General features: G+C 39.9%; 1 protein-coding gene across 3 annotated transcripts in view; it reads right to left on the reverse strand.

Annotated features, from left to right (window-relative positions):
* Window positions 1-22,746, reverse strand: part of LOC593710 (ATP-binding cassette sub-family A member 2) — a 96,930-nt gene that overhangs the window by 62,450 nt on the left and 11,734 nt on the right. For 2 of the 3 annotated variants that reach the window (XM_030997635.1, XM_030997636.1), the window contains exons 4-5: window positions 8,972-9,083; window positions 2,147-2,304 (exon numbers count right to left, since the gene is read on the reverse strand). In XM_030997635.1, the coding sequence (XP_030853495.1) occupies window positions 2,147-2,304; window positions 8,972-9,083 (270 nt within the window). The other variant, XM_030997637.1, reaches the window with a different exon arrangement.

Raw genomic sequence — 22,746 nt, forward strand, 5'->3', positions numbered from 1 at the left:
AGTACAGTATCTGTTACTGTTCATATGGAAGCAGAATATCTCTTTATTTTTCTTCTTCTTCTTTTTCTGTTTGTGTCCTATCAATATTTGACCTTTTTATTATACCATCCATGCGTTAGAATCTTTATCACTAGCTAGTTGCTACACAAAAGGCCTGGCTTCATCAGCTCGAGATTGCCAAATATCCCGCTATTTGAACTATCCCGATCGCAAATTATCCAGTTAATTTGCGACTTCACCAGCTATAGCGGGATATTTGGTTGAGATAATCATCCCAAGATATCTTGGGCTAGTTTGCAAAATATCCCGCTATTTGTTTGGTGCGTCCTCACCAGCCCCGAAGACTCGCACTGTGCACGAACGCTCAGCAAAATATCTCAAGCTAATTTCTCGAGCTCGAGTTTCAAGTTTCGAGGTCAAATCTCAAGCGATTTGTAATTTCTGGATTATTTCCCAAATCAGAAAAAGCGGGCTTTTTGGCAATCTGGAGCTGATGAAAACAGGCCTAAAGAGATCTGATTAAACAGGCAGTAAACAAAATGGTTCAGTAGAATCGAAGGGCAAAAACACGAAAAAAAATTGAGTATTTTTAAGTAACTTCTGTTTGGAACTCCGATGGAAATAAATTGAAAGCATCAAAACAATCTTCAAACAACAGCTCCCAACTCAGTGAAGCATCATCAATACAGTTCCTTCCCCATTTCAGTCAACAATTGGCTATATACTTCTTGACAAAATGGAGCAATTTTCTTCTCATGAAGGTTATTTTACAATAAATTAACTAACATAACGACTAGTATTTCTCCAATCAATCAATCAACCACAACACATGGTCATTTCAATTCATTGGAGCACATTTCTAGTTATTCATTGCATTATCTATGCATTAATGTATGGTTGAATAAGAAACCCAGACAACTTCCAATAGGCGCGTCCTCATAATCTCGAGATTGCCAAATAGCCCGCTATTTCTGATTTGGGAAATAATCCCGAAGTAACAAATCGCGTCTTCACTATCTCGAGATTCGACATCGAAACTTGAAACTCAACCTTGAGAAATTAGCTCGAGATATTTTGCTCAGCGTTAGCGCGTATTGCGAATCTTCGGTCTAGTGAAGACGAACGGGACAAATAGCTGGATATTTTGCAAATTATCCCAAGATATCTTGGGATGACAATCCTGACCAAATATCCTTCTAATTGCTACTTCGGTCTGATGAAGACGCAAATTAGCTAGATAGTTTGCGATCGGGATATTTGGCAATCTCAAGCTAGTGAAGACAGGCCTAATATGTAATTCTATTGCTAGCAGCAGACGAGTGTGTACCCACTCCCACAAAATGTGAATCTCTACCCAGATACTACACACAAATTTATAGCGATACATATCTGATAGACAGATTTGGATAAATCTACCATCAGTGGGAACAGAGTTTAGGCAAACACACTATTCGCAGACGCAACAGTATCCTACCATGCAGACTATATACATGTTGACATATCTGAAGGTCTATCCAAACATGAAATCCTTTTGAAAGCAGTGGTTTCTTAGAATGTCAGACAATGATACCTTGTTCCGATGTTTTTTTAGATTCTATTTATGAAAGGAAGAAAAAAATTCTGAGGTAATTTGTTTTATTTTTTTAGACATTGCTCCAAGCTGCCCTGTATATTCTTTGCTTATGCATTTTAATGTCAATTAAATGTCAAATTTTCTTGATTTGATACAAATATACCCTTTTTGTGTGTTTTCTCTATTTGATACTTATATTCCTTTTAAGTGTTTTTGTTTTCTTTCTTTTTCTTTTTCTTCTTCTTTTTCTTATTTTCCCCTTTTCCCCCTTTATTGGGGCTGGGGGGGGGGGGGGCATACTAGACAGTAGCCATCTGTAACAAAGCTATTTTCTAACAAACATAGAAATTTAAAAAAGAGAAAAAGACTATACACACACCTGCAGCTGAAGCAAACTTGTATTCCACCGAGTCTTGATTTCCTAATCTTTGAGATTCTTTGTCTTTGATGATTTCCAGGACTGTCATCCAGTTTTGATAGTAACTCAATTGTCAACAGAGAGCTCTCTCCCTGGCATTTTCTTACTATTTTCTTACAAACATATAAATTAAAAAGAGAAAAGACTATACACACCTGCAGCTGAAGCAAACTTGTACTCCACCGAGTCTTGGTTCCTAAGGATGTCCTGGAAGACATCCGGTAGAAGACTGATATCACTGATGGAAAACTTGCGAGTGAAGATGGTGTTGGTGTTCACAAGCTGGTCAAGTTGCTCCAAAAACATGGTCACCCTGAAGATGGAAAAGATCAAAGCAGGATAAAATTGGTTTTCAATTTGGATTGCTACTTGTTATGTAGGAGTGTCGTTGCCGAGTGGTTAAGGCGCTTGACTGGATGGAGATGCGAAGGTCGAGGGTTCAAATCCCTAATATCCTTTGGCAAGATATTAACCTGCACTTCCTACTCTCCACCCAGGTGTTAAATGGGTACCCGGTAGGATGCGACCGTCATTGTTGGTCAAACAGTTTTTGAGTGTCAAGTCACGCCTGGCTGGAATGCTCCCCAGGGAGTGGAGATTGTGCACACAAGTATTGAATCCAATGACCGGGTAATAGTATATCTGCAAAGCGCTTAGGGACATCGTAGATGTATCAAGTGCTATATAAAAGCGCATTATGTTATTATTATTATGTTTATTTTGTGTTACATTTTTCTTCTTCAGAAATTCATATGCAACTTGGCTTGCACAAGTATAATTGTATTTACAGAGTGTTGAATGCCTTGGCTGATCATGAAATTGGACACTCTTGATAACTCCATTCCTTTGAAGAAACTACAGTGTTATGCTCTTGTTGATACAGAATGCATTTTTTTAAAGTCCTGCCTTCAAACTATCACATGGATATTGGATGTTCAGAATATCCACCACCCCTGCCCCCACGAGAAAAAAAATCCCTTGGCAAGCTCATTTGAAAAATTATAAACAGGAACGGCTAAAACTTAGCCATGCACAGATAATAAACCCTCAGTAAGAAAAACTAAAAGATAGTAATGAAGGTTCGATCCAAACGTAACCATGCAAAGTGAAATCTTGTCGGCCTGAATTAAGGTCAATAAACATGGGGAAGAAATGAACCAGCAAGTCCGTATAATTGAAATACAGATCTGCAAATAGGCAACCAACGGGATGACATTCAGCCTGTAATAATTGCCTGCATGATCTATACAAGAATAAATTGGTATGCACACCGGATCACCCCAAGAAACATTAGACGATGCTACATAGCTTCAATTATGATAATGATGATAGCTTTTGTGACAGAAAGAGGAAAGCACTGCCTCATCAATTATTCCTATATTCCAGATTCTATATGTAGAGCGAACTTATGGATGGAAGGAAATATAACCTAAATATACCACAAGAGGAAATCATTATAGCCATTTGAAGTAACACTGGTGTATCTTTTCATTATCATTGTATTTGATTCGTAACCTCTAATTTACTGTAAGTTATATGAGGAAATATATAACCTAAATATACCACAATTAAGAGGCAATAAATATAGCCATTTGAAGTAACACTGATGTATCTTTTCATTATTATTGTAATTATTTGATTTGTTACCTGTAAGATACTGTAAGTTATAGAAGGAAATATATAACCAACATACATGTATACCACAAGAGGCAATCATTATAGCCATTTGAAGTGACACTGATGAATCTTTTAATAATTATTGTAATCATTTTATTGGTAACCACTAAGATACTGTAAGTTATACTGTAGAAGGAAATATATAACCAACATACATGTATACCACAAGAGGCAATCATTATAGCCATTTGAAGTGACACTGATGAATCTTTTAATAATTATTGTAATCATTTTATTGGTAACCACTAAGATACTGTAAGTTATACTGTAGAAGGAAATATATAACCAACATACATGTATACCACAAGAGGCAATCATTATAGCCATTTGAAGTGACACTGATGAATCTTTTAATAATTATTGTAATCATTTTATTGGTAACCACTAAGATACTGTAAGTTATACTGTAGAAGGAAATATATAACCAACATACATGTATACCACAAGAGGCAATCATTATAGCCATTTGAAGTGACACTGATGAATCTTTTTATAATTATTGTAATCATTTTATTGGTAACCACTAAGATACTGTAAGTTATAGAAGGAAATATATAACCAACATACATGTACATGTATACCACAAGAGGCAATCATTATAGCCATTTGAAGTGACACTGATGAATCTTTTTATAATTATTGTAATCATTTTATTTGTATACATGTATCTTCAAATCACATCACAATCTACATCATACAAACTTTCCCATCAATCAATAGATGCCGCAAGCATGATAATTACATTTATTGTACTACTGGTACATGTACATGTATGTTTCGCTAATGATGCCCAATATGAAAACAAAATGTCAAATCCAACCGAATTCTGTTCTTTCATTTTCATGTATCCTTTACATGTACGTCTATGTACTGTAACCCTAGTTGTTTCCTTGTTCTTGGAATGCTGAACACATAATTACAAATACAGGTATTTAACGATATACACACAAGCAGTTTATTACTATCAGAAAGCACTGTGCAACAGCAGTCAAGTTTGTAAGAGCAATATAGTGGTGGTTATTTTAGTACCTGACTGCTAAGAAAGTACATGTATGTTTTCATAACCTAATTATAAAAACACAACCAAACATTAATAGGCATCTAAATATACATTCATGTTCTAACCCTAGTTGTGTTAATAATCTCCAAACACTGCCTAAACACATAATTATAAAGGTAACATCAATTAAAAACATGCGAAAAGCCATAAATATCAGAGAGACAGTTTCAATGGACCAAGTACTTTTGCTATACAAACATTTGTATTCATATACATGTATAGTGCTGTGAAACATTCTGTTACAGTGAAGTTTGCAAGGGGATTACATAAATGAAATTATTGCATTGTGTTGTAAAAGTTTCTATGCACTATCTCATACTTTCATTGATTAATTATTAACCACCAATTATCTTTTCGACAAACCATACAGGATGCATCCAATATTACATATAGGCCATGGTCATGGTACATGTATGTTGTCACAACCTAAATTTTACCAAAACCAAAGCACATCTAACACCAAGAAAACTAAATCCATACATGAATGTACTGTAACACTCCCCCTTTCACATCTTTAGATGGCAGAGAGGGTGGAAGTTCCAATGTACACAACATGTTAAATGCATCCTCTGAAAACTGACAACTTCCTGTGCCTTTGTTATGTTTATCCCTGTACATTACTGCACCTTCATTGTTAAAGGGGAAGTCCACCCTGAAATTAAGTTAGTTTTAATAGGAGTAGAAAAATGAGAGAAACAAGTCAGTGAAAGTTTGAGCAAATTCCGATTAAAAATAAGGAAGTTAGGATTTTTGAAGTTGTGATCAATCAAACACAAATTGGCAACACTATGATGTATCATGCGAGCTCAACTTCCATTTGCTCAGTACTAAAAAAATCTCAAATTTTCATTTTCCCTCAAGAAAAATTTCAACCATACATGCACCCTAAATATAATAATTGCAAATATGTTTCTATACTCCCCCTGCAAGGAACAAATATATATTCCATCATCAATAGCGAAGAAAACATGATTTTATGGAATATTATGCACAAAGCAAATGAAGGAGAGCTCGTATGATAAGTCACAGAGTTGCCAATTTGTATTTGATTGATCACAACTTCAATAATTCATAACTTTCTTATTTTCATTCAGAATTTGCTCAAACTTTCACTCACCTGATTTTCTTATTATTCTGCCTCTATCGAAACAAACTTATTTTGGGGGTGGACTTTCCCTTTAAGGGGTCCAAGCGTATATTATATACCTCACTTAAGAAATCCAGCCATCTGATTGGTCGAATTGCATTCATAAACTTCAACTGTTCCTGTAAAATTCTCGGTAACCATGCATAAAACATTTCAATATTTTTAATAACCATGGTTATTAAAAAAAGTTGGTCAGCGTCCATGGTTACCCCATAGGTTTACATGTTAAAAAATGGTTTGAGCGATGGAGGATGCCGTATGTGTGCGAAGGATTGGTCGGTAATTTCAATACAATTGAATCTCGATCGATCTTACCGACAATTTTATCTTGCATTGTTGACATGAAGACGAAAATAAACTTCCAAAAACAAAAAAACAACATCTGCCGATAGATCTTGATCTAAGTTCGTGCCAATATGCATTGCAAAAGTAAAAGAAGAGTCCGTATATGGAGCTTTTGCGAAGCATTCATCACACGCGAAGCCGGTTTCAATCCATTTTAATGTATATATTGGAGAAAACTGCCAATCATGTTAACGGCGGGCCATAGCCGAGTGGTCTAAGCGTTGGTTTTCGGTACACCTTTTGTTGTACGCAAGAGTTCGAATCCCGTCTTCGACAAAAATGATAAATATTTTTCATTTTTCATTTTTTAGTCTATTTTTTTCGGCATATAAAAGTATTAATGACTGCTAGTATTAAAAACAACATCTGCCGATAGATCTTGATCTAAGTTCGTGCCAATATGCATTGCAAAAGTAAAAGAAGAGTCCGTATATGGAGCTTTTGCGAAGCATTCATCACACGCGAAGCCGGTTTCAATCCATTTTAATGTATATATTGGAGAAAACTGCCAAGCATGTTAACGGCGGGCCATAGCCGAGTGGTCTAAGCGTTGGTTTTCGGTACACCTCTTGTTGTACGCAAGAGTTCGAATCCCGTCTTCGACAAAAATGATAAATATTTTTAATTTTTCATTTTTTAGTCTATTTTTTTTCGGCACATAAAAGTATTAATGACTGCTTTAATATTCGAGAAATAGTTGTTTTCATACGCTCTCGGGAAGGTTAGAATTGGGCTATTCTAACCTTCCCTTGAGCGTAATAAAACAACTATTTCTCTCAAAGCAGTCATTAATACTATATTATTTGTTGAAAGCCAGAAGGTACATATAGTTGATAGTTGATCGGTAAAAATCAATCTAAAGCGATGTAGAGCCTTGTCCGGCACTGGAATTATATACCAATGTCGCAAAGGATGTATTACAAGACCATGGCACACCTTCTATCGGTCCTCGGATATACAAAATGAAATTGAAATTACCCTTTGATGTTTGTGATAGTGTGAATTGATGGCCATTTAGCTACTAGTAATAATAGCTACATTTATATTGCGCATGTATCCATTAACCCCTGGGATGTAAAAGGAACCTTCAAAAGTACAAAGTAGTATCATTAGTTTATTGCCAGGGCTGGCTTTAGCCCAGCTGCTCTAAGGTGCTTTAAAGCATTCAAGGAATAAATTCCTACCGGGTACCTATTTACTGCATCTGGGTGGAGAGTGGCAAATGTAGATTAATGTCTTGCCAAAGGACATACGTGCCACAGCAGGACTCAAACCATGAACCATGTACCAGGTACATGTTACATGTCCTTTAAAGGTAAAGACCAGTATTGGAAACGCCCCAATTTCAAAAAATGAAATGGAAGCTCTTATTACCAATCATGTGAAAGAATATGTTTTGACTAATACATGATGATAACAAATTTGCCGGGAAACCGCCTACTAATTCATATATTTGGTAAATTTGTTTCTCTCATGGTCTGTAAGAGATATAGGGTAGTCCCATATACATCTTTCTGTGTATAGTGCTTGTAACTTTACGAAGAGTGGGCCAAATTTCTTATCATTTTGATGATTCCAGAACCTTGCAGATGCTAGATGCTAGATGATCAACCTTTTCTGATCGATTCCACAACGTTTCTTTCACAATGCAATCGCATGACCATAACTGGTCTTTACCTTTAAAGTTTGAGCCTAAAAGGTTTTGTTTACTTTCTTTTTATCTTCTTTCTCTCATCTTCAGTTTAAAAAACGTACATCATTTGGGGATAAACGTAATATTTCATAAGTGCACATTACTGTCACAACAAGAATTGGTAGGGGACCAGACCCCCCCCCCCCCTCCCCCACCCCAACAAACAAACACAAACACAAACACACACACATACAAATAAAAGTTCGTTCTAATTTAAGATATAACCCTGACAGAGAAGGAAAGACAGGAAATTACAGGATACAAGATTAGGAAGAGGGTTGTCAGAACTATTGTTGTCCTGGGCAATGTAGGCCTATAAGTTGTAAATGCTCAAAATGGTTAGTTCCTTTATTTACTGTAGAATCAGGAAATGTTTTATCAAATTTTGATATACATGTACTGCTTGCCTTTGATCCATCAAAAGGTAGGAAGTGAATATAGAACACAATACATGTTAAAGATCAACTTTTGTTAATATAATGGCCTAACTATCCCAGTGACAACATCAACATTTTGAATCTTGATCTAAGGAGACACGAACGAATGATCAATTGATGATTTCCTATTTGTTTTTGATCTTGAAATGTCTATATTATCCACATTTATTTAAGTCCAAGGTGTAAGTATGTGTACATTACTAGATATTCTTGAAATGAATTATGGAATCGTAAACATGAAAAGACATGATTTTATGTTTTGACAGCTTCAAGTTCTATAGTTCAAGTTCTATAGTAGGGGTATCAGCTTGATACAGGCACCAGATAAACAGAAATTTTAGATGTAGTCTGGCATTTATGTTGAAATAATTTATGAGTTTGGAATTGCCCTTAATCACTCCCGATATTATACTGTAGCCTTTTTGACAATTTTTGTACGTAAAAGAGCAGCAGCAGGTTTAAAATAAACTTATTAGCGGAAATAAAAGTAGAAGAATTAAAACCAAGAGGTACACAATTGTTATGCTGTTTTGTTGTTATGTTCTCAGTTGTTGTTTTTTTCTTCACATTTTAAATCTTTAGGAAATGGTTGTATTGTCAATTTGAAGGACAGATACTTACTCTGAATTTGGGTGGTCCGGGAGACCAAAGGGGTCCCTGACTGCTGTAGGACAGAAGACCTGCATGACAGGTATGACACCGGAGGAGGGCAAAGGTTGCGCCATGTAGTATTCTGTAGACAGATGGAGAGAAAGAGATTGTATCATGAATGGTAAGGTTTACACGGCAGACCGTAAAGTTAAAGTTGAGGTCATGGTTATGACACTTGAAGTTTACTCAATGCTATCAACCGCAAGTGATCTTATGAGGCCTGTCATCATCAGACTGAAGTTGGAAGAAAAAAAAACACTATTTTCAGACTCGGGATATTTTCCCCAAGCGCGAAAATGCGTCGTCACCAGACCGATACGCTCATCACAAATGAGCTCGAACCGGCGCGAAATAGCGGGCTATTTTGGAAACAAGACCAAGATCTCTCGGGATATTTTCTTGACCAAATAGCCGCTAATTGCAACTGAAGGCTGATGGAGACGCAAATTAGCTGGCATATTTGAGATCAGGCTAGTTAAAATAGCGTATTATTTTGCAACTTCGGTCTGATGAGGGCAGGCCTATGGTAAGCGCGAAAATTATGAGCAGCAAGGGGGATCTCACTCCAGGTTGCATGCCGTACGGACGCAATTACTTTTGCAGTTACACCAACTTGTAAGTAAAATGACTGCTTGGCAAGATTGTAGTTTAAAACTCTGTATACTCTGTTTTGGTCCAGTGTGAACCCCAGCCATTGTCAATGAATAGTTGTTTAAAACTTTGAGGTTTTGCAAACTTAAAAGTTAAAAACTACAACAGTCCCGTCACTCCCGTGTGAACATATCAGTGAGAGAGTGAGAAACACATCAACAACTATGACAGCACAGGTTGCACCATGTAATGTAATGTAATAAAGACATCAACCATCACGACAGATTACACCATTTAGTAATCTGTACACAGATGGGGAGAGAGAGAGAGAGAAAGAAAGAAAGGATAGGTCTATAAGAAAGACGTCAGCAAAATTACATAGCAAGGTTGGGCTATGTAAAACTGCAGATGAGAGATATTTAGAAAATCCATGCCACAGCTCTAGCATCCTTTCGCAAGACTTTCATCTACATTTGCCACACTCCATATCAACAATCATGGCATGCCATGTAGTAAATGGAGAAAGAGAGGGGGGGGCAGGAGAGAAAGATGGAAAGACATAGATAAGGAGGGAGATGGAGAGAGGGGGTAGAGAGAGGAAGATAGATGAGAAGGGAGGGGGAAGGAGAGGGAGAAAAAAGGAAAGAGAGGGAGAGAGGTGTGGAAAGGGTGACTGTCAAATACTTATGCCTTCTCAAGTATTCTGGAGAAAGTGTAAGGTGAAAGGTTGTAAAGTGATTGAAAGTGTCACAATGATGAGAGAATCTAATCTTTGACTGGAGACAAAATCTAAAAGGCCAAACTTGACATCCGAAGATGAAACCCAAATTTCATCTCTCATTGGCCTACCGGTAAATATTACCATAGATAGAAGAAAAAACGTTTTGTGGGTTTCTTACTTTCTTGCCATACATCAAGTATTTATTTTTTAAATCCCAGTCCCACACACCCATTCGATTTGGTGGAGTTTTATAATGTACACAAACCTATTCAATGCTTGGTGCACATCTTCAAAACAAGTTTGCAAAAGGGGTGTAAATGTGTATCAATCATGTATGTGCAAACTACGGTAGGTTAAAGACCTTAAAATACTGTTACGAATTTAGATATATGTCTGTATCATGTGCATAGTCCATTATTATTTCGCTATAATATTATTGCTTGCTGTGCAAGTCAAACTTGTCCTTCGGTAGATTTACGACGTTGTTTTTCGTCCTCGAGTAATTCTTGCAGTTCGATTGCGTAAGCCCAGGGCCACGCTCGTCTAGAGAATCTGTCCTCGTCTTACGTAACGGCAAGGACAGATACTCAGTCGCGTGCGGCCTCCGACTGACCCCGAGCGGAGGCCAGACTTTGTCCTCAGTTTGAGGACAGACTCTGCCCTTTAGCTCGAGGTCGGGTTGTGTCCTTGCTGCTACAAAACAGCTCCCTATATAAAGCCAGGGATTCTAAAATCGAGAGAGTTCGGACTGACTTCTTGAGACTTCTCCTCGTACTCCTTTCTGCCGTTTTTCGTAATTCACTGAACCTGACTGTATACCAAGTTGTCATTATTTGAAGTAATAAACATCGAATGGAACTGAAACTCACGAATACTCCATTTCTTCTGTTGAATTTATATTGCATACACGCATGAGCTCGAGTGAGAGAGATATTGAGCGAGAACTGAACGAGAGCAGTCTGAATTAAACACTTGTAATCAAATTTCGTTACACTGGTGGCAGCGGTGGGATTTTGGACTTCAACACGCTAATCGAAATGGCAAGGAGGCGTAGAAAAACAGATTTAGAACAGGAGATCAGGGAGCTCCAATTGGAGCTTGATGAAGCACGACTTCAAATTCAACACTCTAGCGAGACAGATGCACAACCTTTGGAAGAGGAGGTTCAAATTCGCAGCCCCGCTCAACCAAGGGCTGCTATTCAGCTACCCCATCAGGAACATTTTGATGGAACACGCCCGTGGGAAAGCTTCATCTTTTCGTTCCAGAACATTGCAGAAGCGTGTGGATGGAACAAAAACGAAAAACGATTTCGAATACTGGCTTGCTTGCGAGGTAATGCAGCAGACTTCGCTTTCCAACAACTCTCCTCTGACGTCACAGGGGACTTCGATAACCTGGTAGCGGCGCTAAATGAGCGATTCGAAAATAGGAAAACACCGGCCTCATTCGTCTCCCAGTTGGAGGCAAGGCGTCTTGGACCGAAGGAGACTATTGCCGATTATGCCGCCGACGTAAGAAGACTGACAACTTTCGGTTATCCGAGTGCCGACGTCGACACAATAGAAACCATCAGCACAAGACATTTTCTACGAGGAATCGGAGACCAAAACATGACATTAACAGTGGGAATGCACGAACCTAAATCCCTGCAAGAGGCCCGTGAGATAGCCGAGCGGTATTTCAATCTGCGAGAGGAGAGTAGCCCCAATGCCTACCGGCCGATTAGGGCCCTGTCATCCTCGCAATCGGTTAGCGTTACCGAAGGCCGGCTTGCTGATTTTGAACGTCGCGTTATGTCCATTGACGAAAGACTGAACACACTCTCATCCCTCTTAAAGGATCAGGCTGAAAGAAATTCGAGAGATGCCAATACAACGGGAGATAGACGGCAAGGTAGGCGAGGGAATGATGACAGAGGACGTCAACCTCGAGGTGGTAGACCCATGCACAACAGATGTTACGAGTGTGATAGGGAGGGGCATTTAGCTAGGAACTGCCCTAATCCTCGTTATGACAACCGCCGCTATCAACAACAACAACCATTCGTCCCACAAGCCTGGGCACCTCCACAGTTTGTGCCGCCCCAGCCCCAGCCAAAGACACAGCAGCAAATGTGGGTACCACAGGCACCACCACCACCACAGCATCAACAACATGTACAACATCCGCAGCCTATGCATCAACGACAGGCCAACCCCTTACCATCCGTAAATAATGTCGAGGCGGGAAACTAGCTGGGGCCGATCCAATCGACCAGGTTTCGGCCCTTAAAACTACAGTGAGTAATGCATCGAGAATAATTAAACTCGTCAAAAGTACAGGGCTTTCGGCTTTTATTGGAGCAAATGTTCATGGTGCAAACGCTAAATTTTTGGTCGACTCGGGCGCAGCAGTGACTGTTATTTCCTCTAAAGTTTACGAAGGTATAGACATAGATTTGCGTAAACATCTTAACGAGCCGACAGAGGACATTCAACTTCAAGCAGCGAATGATGAAATACTACATATCTATGGGACTATTGATCTCGACATCACACTTGAGGACATGACATTCAAGTGGAATGTCTTCGTGGCTGATATAAGTGACGAGGGCCTTCTCGGATTTGACTTCATGCACCACTTTAACTTTATTCTTGAACCTAGACGTGGGCTTCGTTTGAATGATCGCTTGTTTCAATGCGAAATTATTTCTGACTTGAGCTGTAATGTGATAGCCAAGCGTGACGTCATTATCCCTGCTAACTCTGAATTCATCATCGCCGGCAGTGCTAATGTCACTAAACTAAAAGGCGATCTTCCATACGGATTGATTGAACCCATGAATAGCGGAGAAACATTACAACCAATCCATGTAGCCAGCTGCGTGATCGATATCAATAGGAATGATATCGATTTGCCTGTACGCGTAGCCAACACACTTGGGGTGGATATTCATGTGCATGCCGGAACCAAGCTCGCAAACCTACAGCTTATAGACAAAGTGTACCATGAAGGTAGTGATGGAGCTAAGCCTCTTCCTCGAAATATTAATGTTGTAAAAGGTAGCTCTGCATCAGGGAAACCTAGGTTTGAGGATTGGTCTGAAGACTTAAAGTCGTTGTATAATCGGAGCTGCGGAGAGTTGTCATCGACACATGAGAGGGACAAATTAGCTGAGCTACTCGATAAGCATAAATCGACATTTGCAGTTTCTCCAAATGACTTAGGACGAACATCATTGGTTAAGCATGCAATCGACACAGGTAATGCCTCACCCATTAAGCAGAGGCCAAGACGCCCGCCTCGAGCTTTTGTGGAAGAAGAGGAGGAGATAATTCAGACACAGTTGCGATCAGGGGTTATCCGCGAATCCACGAGCGCCTGGTCGAGCCCGCTGGTGTATGTAAGGAAACGAGATGGATCAACAAGGCCATGCGTAGATTATCGCAAATTAAATGAAGTGACGACGAAAGATGCTTATCCACTTCCTCGTATAGAGGACTGTCTTGATTGCATAGGAGGTGCTAAAATCTTTAGCACTTTAGATTTACAATCCGGATACTGGCAAATAGAACTAAAGGAGGAGGACCAGCAGAAGACGGCATTTAGCACTAGAAGCGGACATTACGAGTACATCACGATGCCGTTTGGATTATGCAATGCCCCGAGCACGTTCGAGCGGGGTATGGAGCTTCTCATGAAAGGTTTGCAATGGAAAACCTTAATCCTTTATCTCGACGATATCATCGTTCTCGGTTCCACCTTTGAAGAGCATCTCGAGAGGCTCAATGAGGTACTCTCTCGTCTTGGCCAAGCAGGGCTAAAACTAAAACCAAGCAAATGCAACCTAGTGAAGTCGGAAGTACACTGTATGCTATCTGGGGCATGTAGTGAGCGCAAAAGGCATCAAGCCCGACCCCGACAAGATAGATAGGATTCACCAATGGCCTACACCCAAGACGGTAACCGATGTTAGATCTTTTATCGGTCTTTGCTCTTACTACAGGAGATTTATCCGTGGATTCTCTTCTATCGCTTCACCCTTGACTCGCCTCATGGAAAAATCTCGCACATTTGAGTGGGACAGTGAATGTCAATCTGCCTTCGATGAGCTGAAACTAGCGATCACGAGTGATAATTGCATGGCATATCCAAATGATGAGGGTATGTTCATATTAGATACTGATGCGTCAGCTACAGGCGTCGGTGCTGTTTTGTCCCAACTACAGTGGGATGAGTCAGCCCAGTGCGAATTGGAGAGACCAGTCGCATTCGCTAGTCGATCTCTTACTAAGACACAACGTCGTTACTGCACTACACGTCGAGAACTATTAGCAGTTGTCTCATTCGTTTGCCACTTCCGTCATTTTCTGTTTGGCAGAAAATTCTTGATCCGGACTGATCACTCATCTCTTAGATGGATAATGTCATTTCGCGAACCAACTGATCAAATGGCTAGATGGATTGAGAGATTATCTCAATTCGACTTCGTGATCGAACATCGGGAAGTGAGAAAGCACGGCAATGCTGACGCGTTATCTAGAATCGCATGTGATCCCGATACATGTGACTGCTATGACAAATCATCGATCCTCGAAAAACTACCATGTGGAGGATGTAAGACCTGTGAGAGGCGACATCGTGAATGGTCTGACTTCTTCGAAGAAGACGACATCATCCCACTTTCCGCGAGAAGTATCCGGCCAACACAGAAACCGGCCTCACACATCCAAGCTGACGCAAGCTGTCAGACTACGCCAATAAGTTCTCATCAAGGAAGGGGACCTGAAGTAAAGAAGGGACTATACGTCATGATTGTGTTCGTCATCGCTTTCTTTATGAGTTTGATCAGCAGTATAACAAGGTGTAGAACGCTATGGGGAATTATGACAGTGTGTATCCTCGGTATTTTGGCAGTATTTTGGCAGAATGTTGTGCATGGAGGATATTATGTTATGAATGGAGCAGTATTGTCGTTTGGAGGAGGATTATGGTCAATCCCAAGTAGATTAGCTAGAGTGAATCGTGCTTCGACGTCGCAGAAGAAGGTGCCGCCTGATAAGCGAGGTAATGATGTTAACAACGATGGCCAGTCAGACTTTGTAAGTGGGGGGAGGCCCGAGCTCCAGGGAGTCATCATTGGAAATCTTACCCGCGAAGAATTGATAACTATGCAAAAGAACGACCCCAATGTCGCGATCGTGCTCGATTGGCTCACCAAGTCACCTGACCAGCCTGACAGACCAGCACGCAATCTTGTGCAGGATAAGAGTCCTACTGTTCGAAACCTATGGTTGTCCTGGCAACAGCTGCAAATTGTTGATGGGTTGTTGTACAAACGCCATGACACTAATTCAAAACTCACAACAAGATTACAACTGGTTGTTCCGGAGAAGTTACAAGACCGTGTGATTGAAGCTAATCATGCCTCAATTTTCGCTGGACATTTGGGAGCTAAAAAGACATTAAGTAGAATATCACCCAGTTTTTTTTGGCTCAATATGAACGAAGCAGTCCGCCTATTCATAGCAAATTGCGTAATATGTGGTGCTAGGAAACGACCAACATCGAAGCCAAGGGCACCACTGGGAGAATATAATGTCGGGCACCCCATGGATCGAATTGCAATTGACATTATGGGCCCCCTTCCAGTTAGTGACAATGGAAATAGATACGTCATGGTTGTAGGTGACACTTTCACTAAATGGATTGAGGCATACGCCATCCCAGACCAGACCGCCGAGACAGTAGCCGAGAAACTTGTTAATGAATTCATATCTCGATTTGGAACGCCCTTAGAGCTTCATTCTGACCAAGGCAGGACATTCGAATCTAACCTATTTCAGGACGTCTGCAAATTACTCGGAATTACCAAGACAAGAACAACTCCATACCACCCCTCCTCAAATGGAATGATTGAAAGATTCAACCTGACTCTTGCCAACATGATCTCATCTTTCGTGGATAAAAACCAAAAAGACTGGGACAAGAATTTACCACTTTTGACGGCGGGGTACAGAAGTTCTACACACGAAACTATAGGATTTTCTCCTAATTTCCTCATGCTAGGTCGTGAAGTACGGACACCGTTAGAGTTTTCACTCGACATCGACCCGATTGACGAGGAACCGAGTGATATCGGAGGATATGCTAACCGGATGGCCAAAACAATGAAACAATCATGGAAGCTAGCTCGTGACAACATTGGGAGAAGTACGTCTAGGCAAAAGCGCAATTATGATTTGCGTACATCAGTCAACAACTATGAAGTCGGCGACCTAGTCTACCGTCTAGACTCCACTAGGCACAAGGGCCTATCTCCTAAACTTAAAAGTGCACGATGGATAGGCCCCTGTGTAATCACGAGAAAGCTAAGTGAATTAATATTTGAAATTCGCAGTAGCCCGAGAGGAAAAACGACGATTCTTCATCATGATAGACTCAAACCCTTCCTTTCAGCCAACGTGCCATCATGGGCCCGAGAACTATCCCAACATGCACGAAATGTGTTTACTACTAGGAATCAACGACAGGCTGGAACACAGACTAATCCCAAGGACGGCATCGAACTGAGGAGGAGCGGCCGAAGGCCAAGACCGCCCGTCCGGCTTAGTTTATAAACAACGGATCTGGCCATCATCGGTTTTGGCATATCTCGTCATTCCATGCCAATAACTTCAACAAGACGAGACGCCTGCTATTCACTCCTATATTTCTACAATGGCTTACCACCCTTCATATTTGACAATGGGGATGAATAACTGTGATGGGAATATGGACAGCGGGTTTGCATCTCCATCGACACCCATTGTCGATGAGAGGACCTACTCTCCTGTATCGGCGGCGGGTGATGAGGCCATCCGCAAGTTGCCGAATGATGAATTCAAGACAGCTACCCAGGGGTTCATCTTCACCCACACGCCCCTACCAAGAGACACCACGCGAGGGACGGCAGGGAGGAAGCGCCAGAAGGAGGAGCCCCGAACTGGCAGTGATGTCGACAGGGTCCTGGTCGCCATGGCAGCCATGGAGAGGAGATTCTCCACCGAGGTGAGCTCGCTTCGGGAGGAGGTGAAATCACTGCAACATTCGGTGGAGCAGCTTTGCCACCAAACCGAACTGAACAGCGGCGAGGCCCGTACTTTTACGGAGCATGTCCAACTGGACATCGTGAAAGGTGTGAACCATTTGTCGGGACTCATCCAATTAAGGCAGGAGAAGATTCACAAAGCATCGTTTATCTTGCAGGATTTGTTGACAGCTCCTCGGCCCTCTCCATAATTAGTCTCTTAACTGTGCCATTTATTTGGATATTACTGTTCCGGATTATTTTCATCAAATGTTTCACTCTCTGTCCCTTTTCTTCTTCTTCTGTTGTTCGATGGAGATTAATCATTCAACCTATTAAGGCGTCCAGCATGACATGGTCATTTATTTTGAAATTGGTGTGTTGAGCCAATTGTATAATGTGTTTAACATGTACCTGCTCTTCGTTCACGAAAAAGGAAGCGTTTGTACTTCAGGATTTATCATAGATACGAGGAAATATACTGCATGACCAGTCGACGATTTCAAAGGGAAACCGAGTGCCTTTTTATTTATTTTTGACGGTTGCTGCATTGGGTGCCAGCCTCAGAAGGGGAGCACAGCAATGGCAACAAGAGGACGTAGTGCATGGCCATTTATTTAGTAGCAATAGTTTCGTATGTGTAGGGCCAATTTATTTTTGTTCATTTTATTTGTCGAGAGCATCGGTGTGGAAAACGGAGGCAGAGAGTCATCATTTGGATAGCGTTAGAGATCTCGGCATCGTATTAGTTTTGTTGGCGAATTTTTTGTGTATGCGTCAGTTTGGAAACCACGGGACAACCTCGAAGATATCGGAGCAACGTCAATCATTCGTGTCCATGATATTGCGCCATGTAGAAGTGGAGGACCCGCCGTAGATACTTGATTGTCAATTTGTCATGTGTTGGGAATATTGCGAAGTCGACATGCTGAGTCAATGCTGTTACGTGATCCTTATGGAATATCCTAAAAATATTCTTATTTCTGATTGAGTTATCTGAATTCAGTATAGAGGCGAGTTTATACAACCACGAGCTTTATCATGTTTATGGAAGCAGAATTATCATTACAAATTTCCCGAATATAATGGAATATCAATGTGAAGCCAGGATTCCTACACAGAGTCACTCTCGCTTAAACTTAAATCAGCAGGACAAGACATCGGTCCTCGTCGACAGATCTGGACATTTATTCTAACATTTCAAGATAAACTGGGACTATTTGATCATAGATCGAGGAGACTTTGATAGAGAACTCTGTTGTCCGAATGAAGATTGCGCGATTCTTTTACCGAACTTTGTTTCATTGTTGAAACTGTTGTTTTGAATCTATTTTGTACATGTTATCAATTGTATATTGCATTTGCATTCTCTTCTCTTGTTCCTCTCTCCATCTATTTCCCTATCACTATGTCTTCTCTATTACCTCTCCTTATTTCTAGCCCTCGGCAACAATATGCCTCCCTTTATACCTCTCGATCCTTATAATTATCTTTCTTCTCTTGTTCCTCTCTCCATCTATTTCCCTATCACTATGTCTTCTCTATTTTTCTGTTACATATTTCTATGATGTGATTGAGATGTTTTAATCTTTTAATCGATTTTTGTGCATATCGTTGAAACTCAATTCGTTAGCGGCCGCGTAGCCGTTATCTTGGGAACGTATTTTTGTGTGTTAAGTTTAGCACCCCTCGTTCACTGATATTCTTTTCGGCCTGTACGTCTTGACATCCGAAGCCGTCATATTGCTGCTAGAGGCATGGTGATGAGTAATCACAATGATCGCGTTTTTTCGGATCGCGTGCTGCATTTCTGCTGACCAAGAGTGGAAAAAAAAAAAAAAATCGGACACGTGGCCACTAAATTTGCTTCGCCAAAAAAAAAAAAAAAAAAAAAAAAAAAAAAAAATTGATACTGTTGAAGCGGCTTTCATTCTGCTGCTTCAGCAAATCTTGACTAAAAAAGGATATCAGTGTACGAGGCGGTTAATTGTCAATAATTTTACAGCATTTCAGTAGCTTTTGTTTTTGCTATTTGTTGTTTTCAATTTCATATATCTTATTGCAACCTGAACGATTATGTAAATAATTAGGTCTGCTTTGACGTTGTATTTCTAGTATTATATTAGTTCTCCTCGACTTTTCGACAGTTACTTGCGTTGTATTATAGTAACCTGTAAACGATACTTTTTTATGTCTTACATAGATTTTCGTTTTACTTTATAAGGTCGTGGCTTCATGACCCCGAATCTTATGTCAAACTCACCAAAACTTTTGAAAACTAGATTACACTGTACCAAGCGATTAAGACTGTGCTGGTTTCTATCACAATGTTACGTATGGGTAGACAAACATATATGCCGTTTTGAAATTTACAAAGTCATGTCGTCTGTTAAAGTGCTAATTAGGCAACTTCTGCAACGTGCTTTTATTTTGACCAAGTTTTCAGATTCAGATTTGATGTTTGCTATCCCTCATTCGCTTCATTACACGATATGTCAGGATTTTTTTCCTTTAAATTCGTTATATACATTGTAGTGCAAATCTTTTGGTTTAACATGACTGTAATTCTATTTTTTTATCAATCACTGAGGACAGTGACTTTTTAAGGAGAGGGGGAATAGTGTTACGAATTTAGATATATGTCTGTATCATGTGCATAGTCCATTATTATTTCGCTATAATATTATTGCTTGCTGTGCAAGTCAAACTTGTCCTTCGGTAGATTTACGACGTTGTTTTTCGTCCTCGAGTAATTCTTGCAGTTCGATTGCGTAAGCCCAGGGCCACGCTCGTCTAGAGAATCTGTCCTCGTCTTACGTAACGGCAAGGACAGATACTCAGTCGCGTGCGGCCTCCGACTGACCCCGAGCGGAGGCCAGACTTTGTCCTCAGTTTGAGGACAGACTCTGCCCTTTAGCTCGAGGTCGGGTTGTGTCCTTGCTGCTACAAAACAGCTCCCTATATAAAGCCAGGGATTCTAAAATCGAGAGAGTTCGGACTGACTTCTTGAGACTTCTCCTCGTACTCCTTTCTGCCGTTTTTCGTAATTCACTGAACCTGACTGTATACCAAGTTGTCATTATTTGAAGTAATAAACATCGAATGGAACTGAAACTCACGAATACTCCATTTCTTCTGTTGAATTTATATTGCATACACGCATGAGCTCGAGTGAGAGAGATATTGAGCGAGAACTGAACGAGAGCAGTCTGAATTAAACACTTGTAATCAAATTTCGTTACAATACTGTTGGCTAGTTGAACCAACCTACATATGAAGCGACAGACTTTATACACATCCAGTTTCCAAGGGTCTTCGTTTAGCCAGCCACCCAAAGTTCTGTTGAACACTGAATGCACCATTTCAGATTTAAAGGATCCTATAACTTTGTCTCAGATTTTTAAACAAAATCCTGGATTTAGCTCATGCTACGATGATAAGTATAAACCTTTAGGTCAGTCACGAACTCCATGACTTTTACAAGCCTATCGCATGTCTGATTATAATCAGGTGGGCTGTATATAATACAGACCACCTTATATTTTTGTTAAAATCGCCTTTATTTATTTATTAGGTGGTCTGTTGAAAACAGATCACCTATTGTTTTCGTCAGAATTTTCTTTCTTCTTTATTATTATTTATTTATTCTTTATTTTTATTTCTCCCCCTTTTTTGTTCAGAGGATAACTGAAGATCAGTTAAATCAATTTCTTTTAATTTTGGCACAGTCATAGGTCATTGTCATGAGACGTGACAGGAACATTTTCAAGGTCATCAGGTCATCGTGACGTCATCCAGGCGCCATTTTGTGAAATCACGTTATCCATCATATCTTCATGATGCATAAGCAAAGGTCATTCATATTCATATCACATATACTTCAGGTCAAGGGTCAACAAGTCATGTCATCAAAGGTCACATAAAGGTCATGACGCGCACGTACGCGCGCGTCAAAATTTAAAAATGCTCAAAATCACTTAACTATTAAACGAGAGTACGAATCAGGTCATTTTAAGCATTTCAAAATTTTCCGTCCGTAAGTGTCACCGCGCGCGTTGCGCGCGCTCATAATGCGCGGAAAAGGTCAAATTCAAATTGTTTACATGATTTAGATTCCTCTTACCGTAAATGACAATTTACATTAATTTCAGTCACTCTTGACCTTTCATAAGGCCGTGAGCGCGCGTCAAAGTTAAAAATCTGCGCGTGCTGCTATGGGCAATATAATGCAAATTTGATCAAAAACATCCCATTTTAAAAATCAAAATAGCTCTTCAGATAGTCAATTGACCCCAACTTTTATATCATGGTCGGAAAAAACATGAGTTGGAGATATGATTTCATGTGTCATTTGACCCTCAATTAACTCATGACGTCATCATAATGGCCACCGAACTCATAATTTCAATTTGCATATTATGACGTCAGAAGATTTTTGAAAAATTGATTGTATCTCTGTAAATATTAATTAATTTTCTTCCAAATTTTGATATGTTCTACCTGAGAATATTGTCTACAAATGCAGTTTTCACGATATTTCATTTTGACAAGGGCATCATGGCGTATTTTTGCGATTAAAGGAGGCATGTCAATTTTTCACATTTTGCGTGTATTCTCTATGGGACATGACTTTTTCTCAAAACTGGATTCTACATTCTCGTCTTTCGGGAGCAATATCTCCATCGTTTTATCTTTGTTTATGCTGAGCTTTGAGTATGATGTAGCTGAGAGAATAAGCTATCACAAGTGTGCCTTTTATTTTTCGATCAGATGCCGGGATCATGCTCATATTTCACTTATAAAGTGGGATTTGTGAATTCTATTTTCCGTTTACGTGTAATCTCTATGGGAAATGTTTTGGCATATCGGTAACGCACTTGACTTCCGACCTGGAGGTCCCTGGTTCGAGTCCGGGAGTCTCCAACAATTTTTTTTTTTTTTTTCTTTTTTGACTTTTCAATGATCATAAAATTGAAAACAGACCACCTAATTCGTCCCCACGACGAATTAAATTTCTAGTTTATTTATTTATTTTTCTTAATTCGACCCACTTTTTTGTGTGCAAGATAATTTAAAAATGGCTCAAGCAAATGTCTTTAAATTTGGCACACGTATTTATAGGTATATGAACAAAGCACAGCAACGTTTTCAACCTTGACCTTGACTGATGACGTCATCTAGGCGCCATTTTGTGAATTTTTTTGAAAATTTACTCATGATCATATTTTCATAACGGTAAATCATTTTTCATTCATATTCAACATGATCAAGGTCAATATCCGTCCGGTCAATTTCGGGTCAAAAAACGCGCGCCTGCGCGTACGTCCGCGCGTCAGTGCGCGCGCAAAATTTTTAAATGCTCAAAATCGTCTAAAATTTATT

The sequence above is a fragment of the Strongylocentrotus purpuratus genome, unplaced genomic scaffold, assembly GCF_000002235.5.
Source record: "Strongylocentrotus purpuratus isolate Spur 01 unplaced genomic scaffold, Spur_5.0 spur5_scaffold_4, whole genome shotgun sequence".
In the NCBI taxonomy this organism is placed as follows: domain Eukaryota; kingdom Metazoa; phylum Echinodermata; class Echinoidea; order Camarodonta; family Strongylocentrotidae; genus Strongylocentrotus; species Strongylocentrotus purpuratus.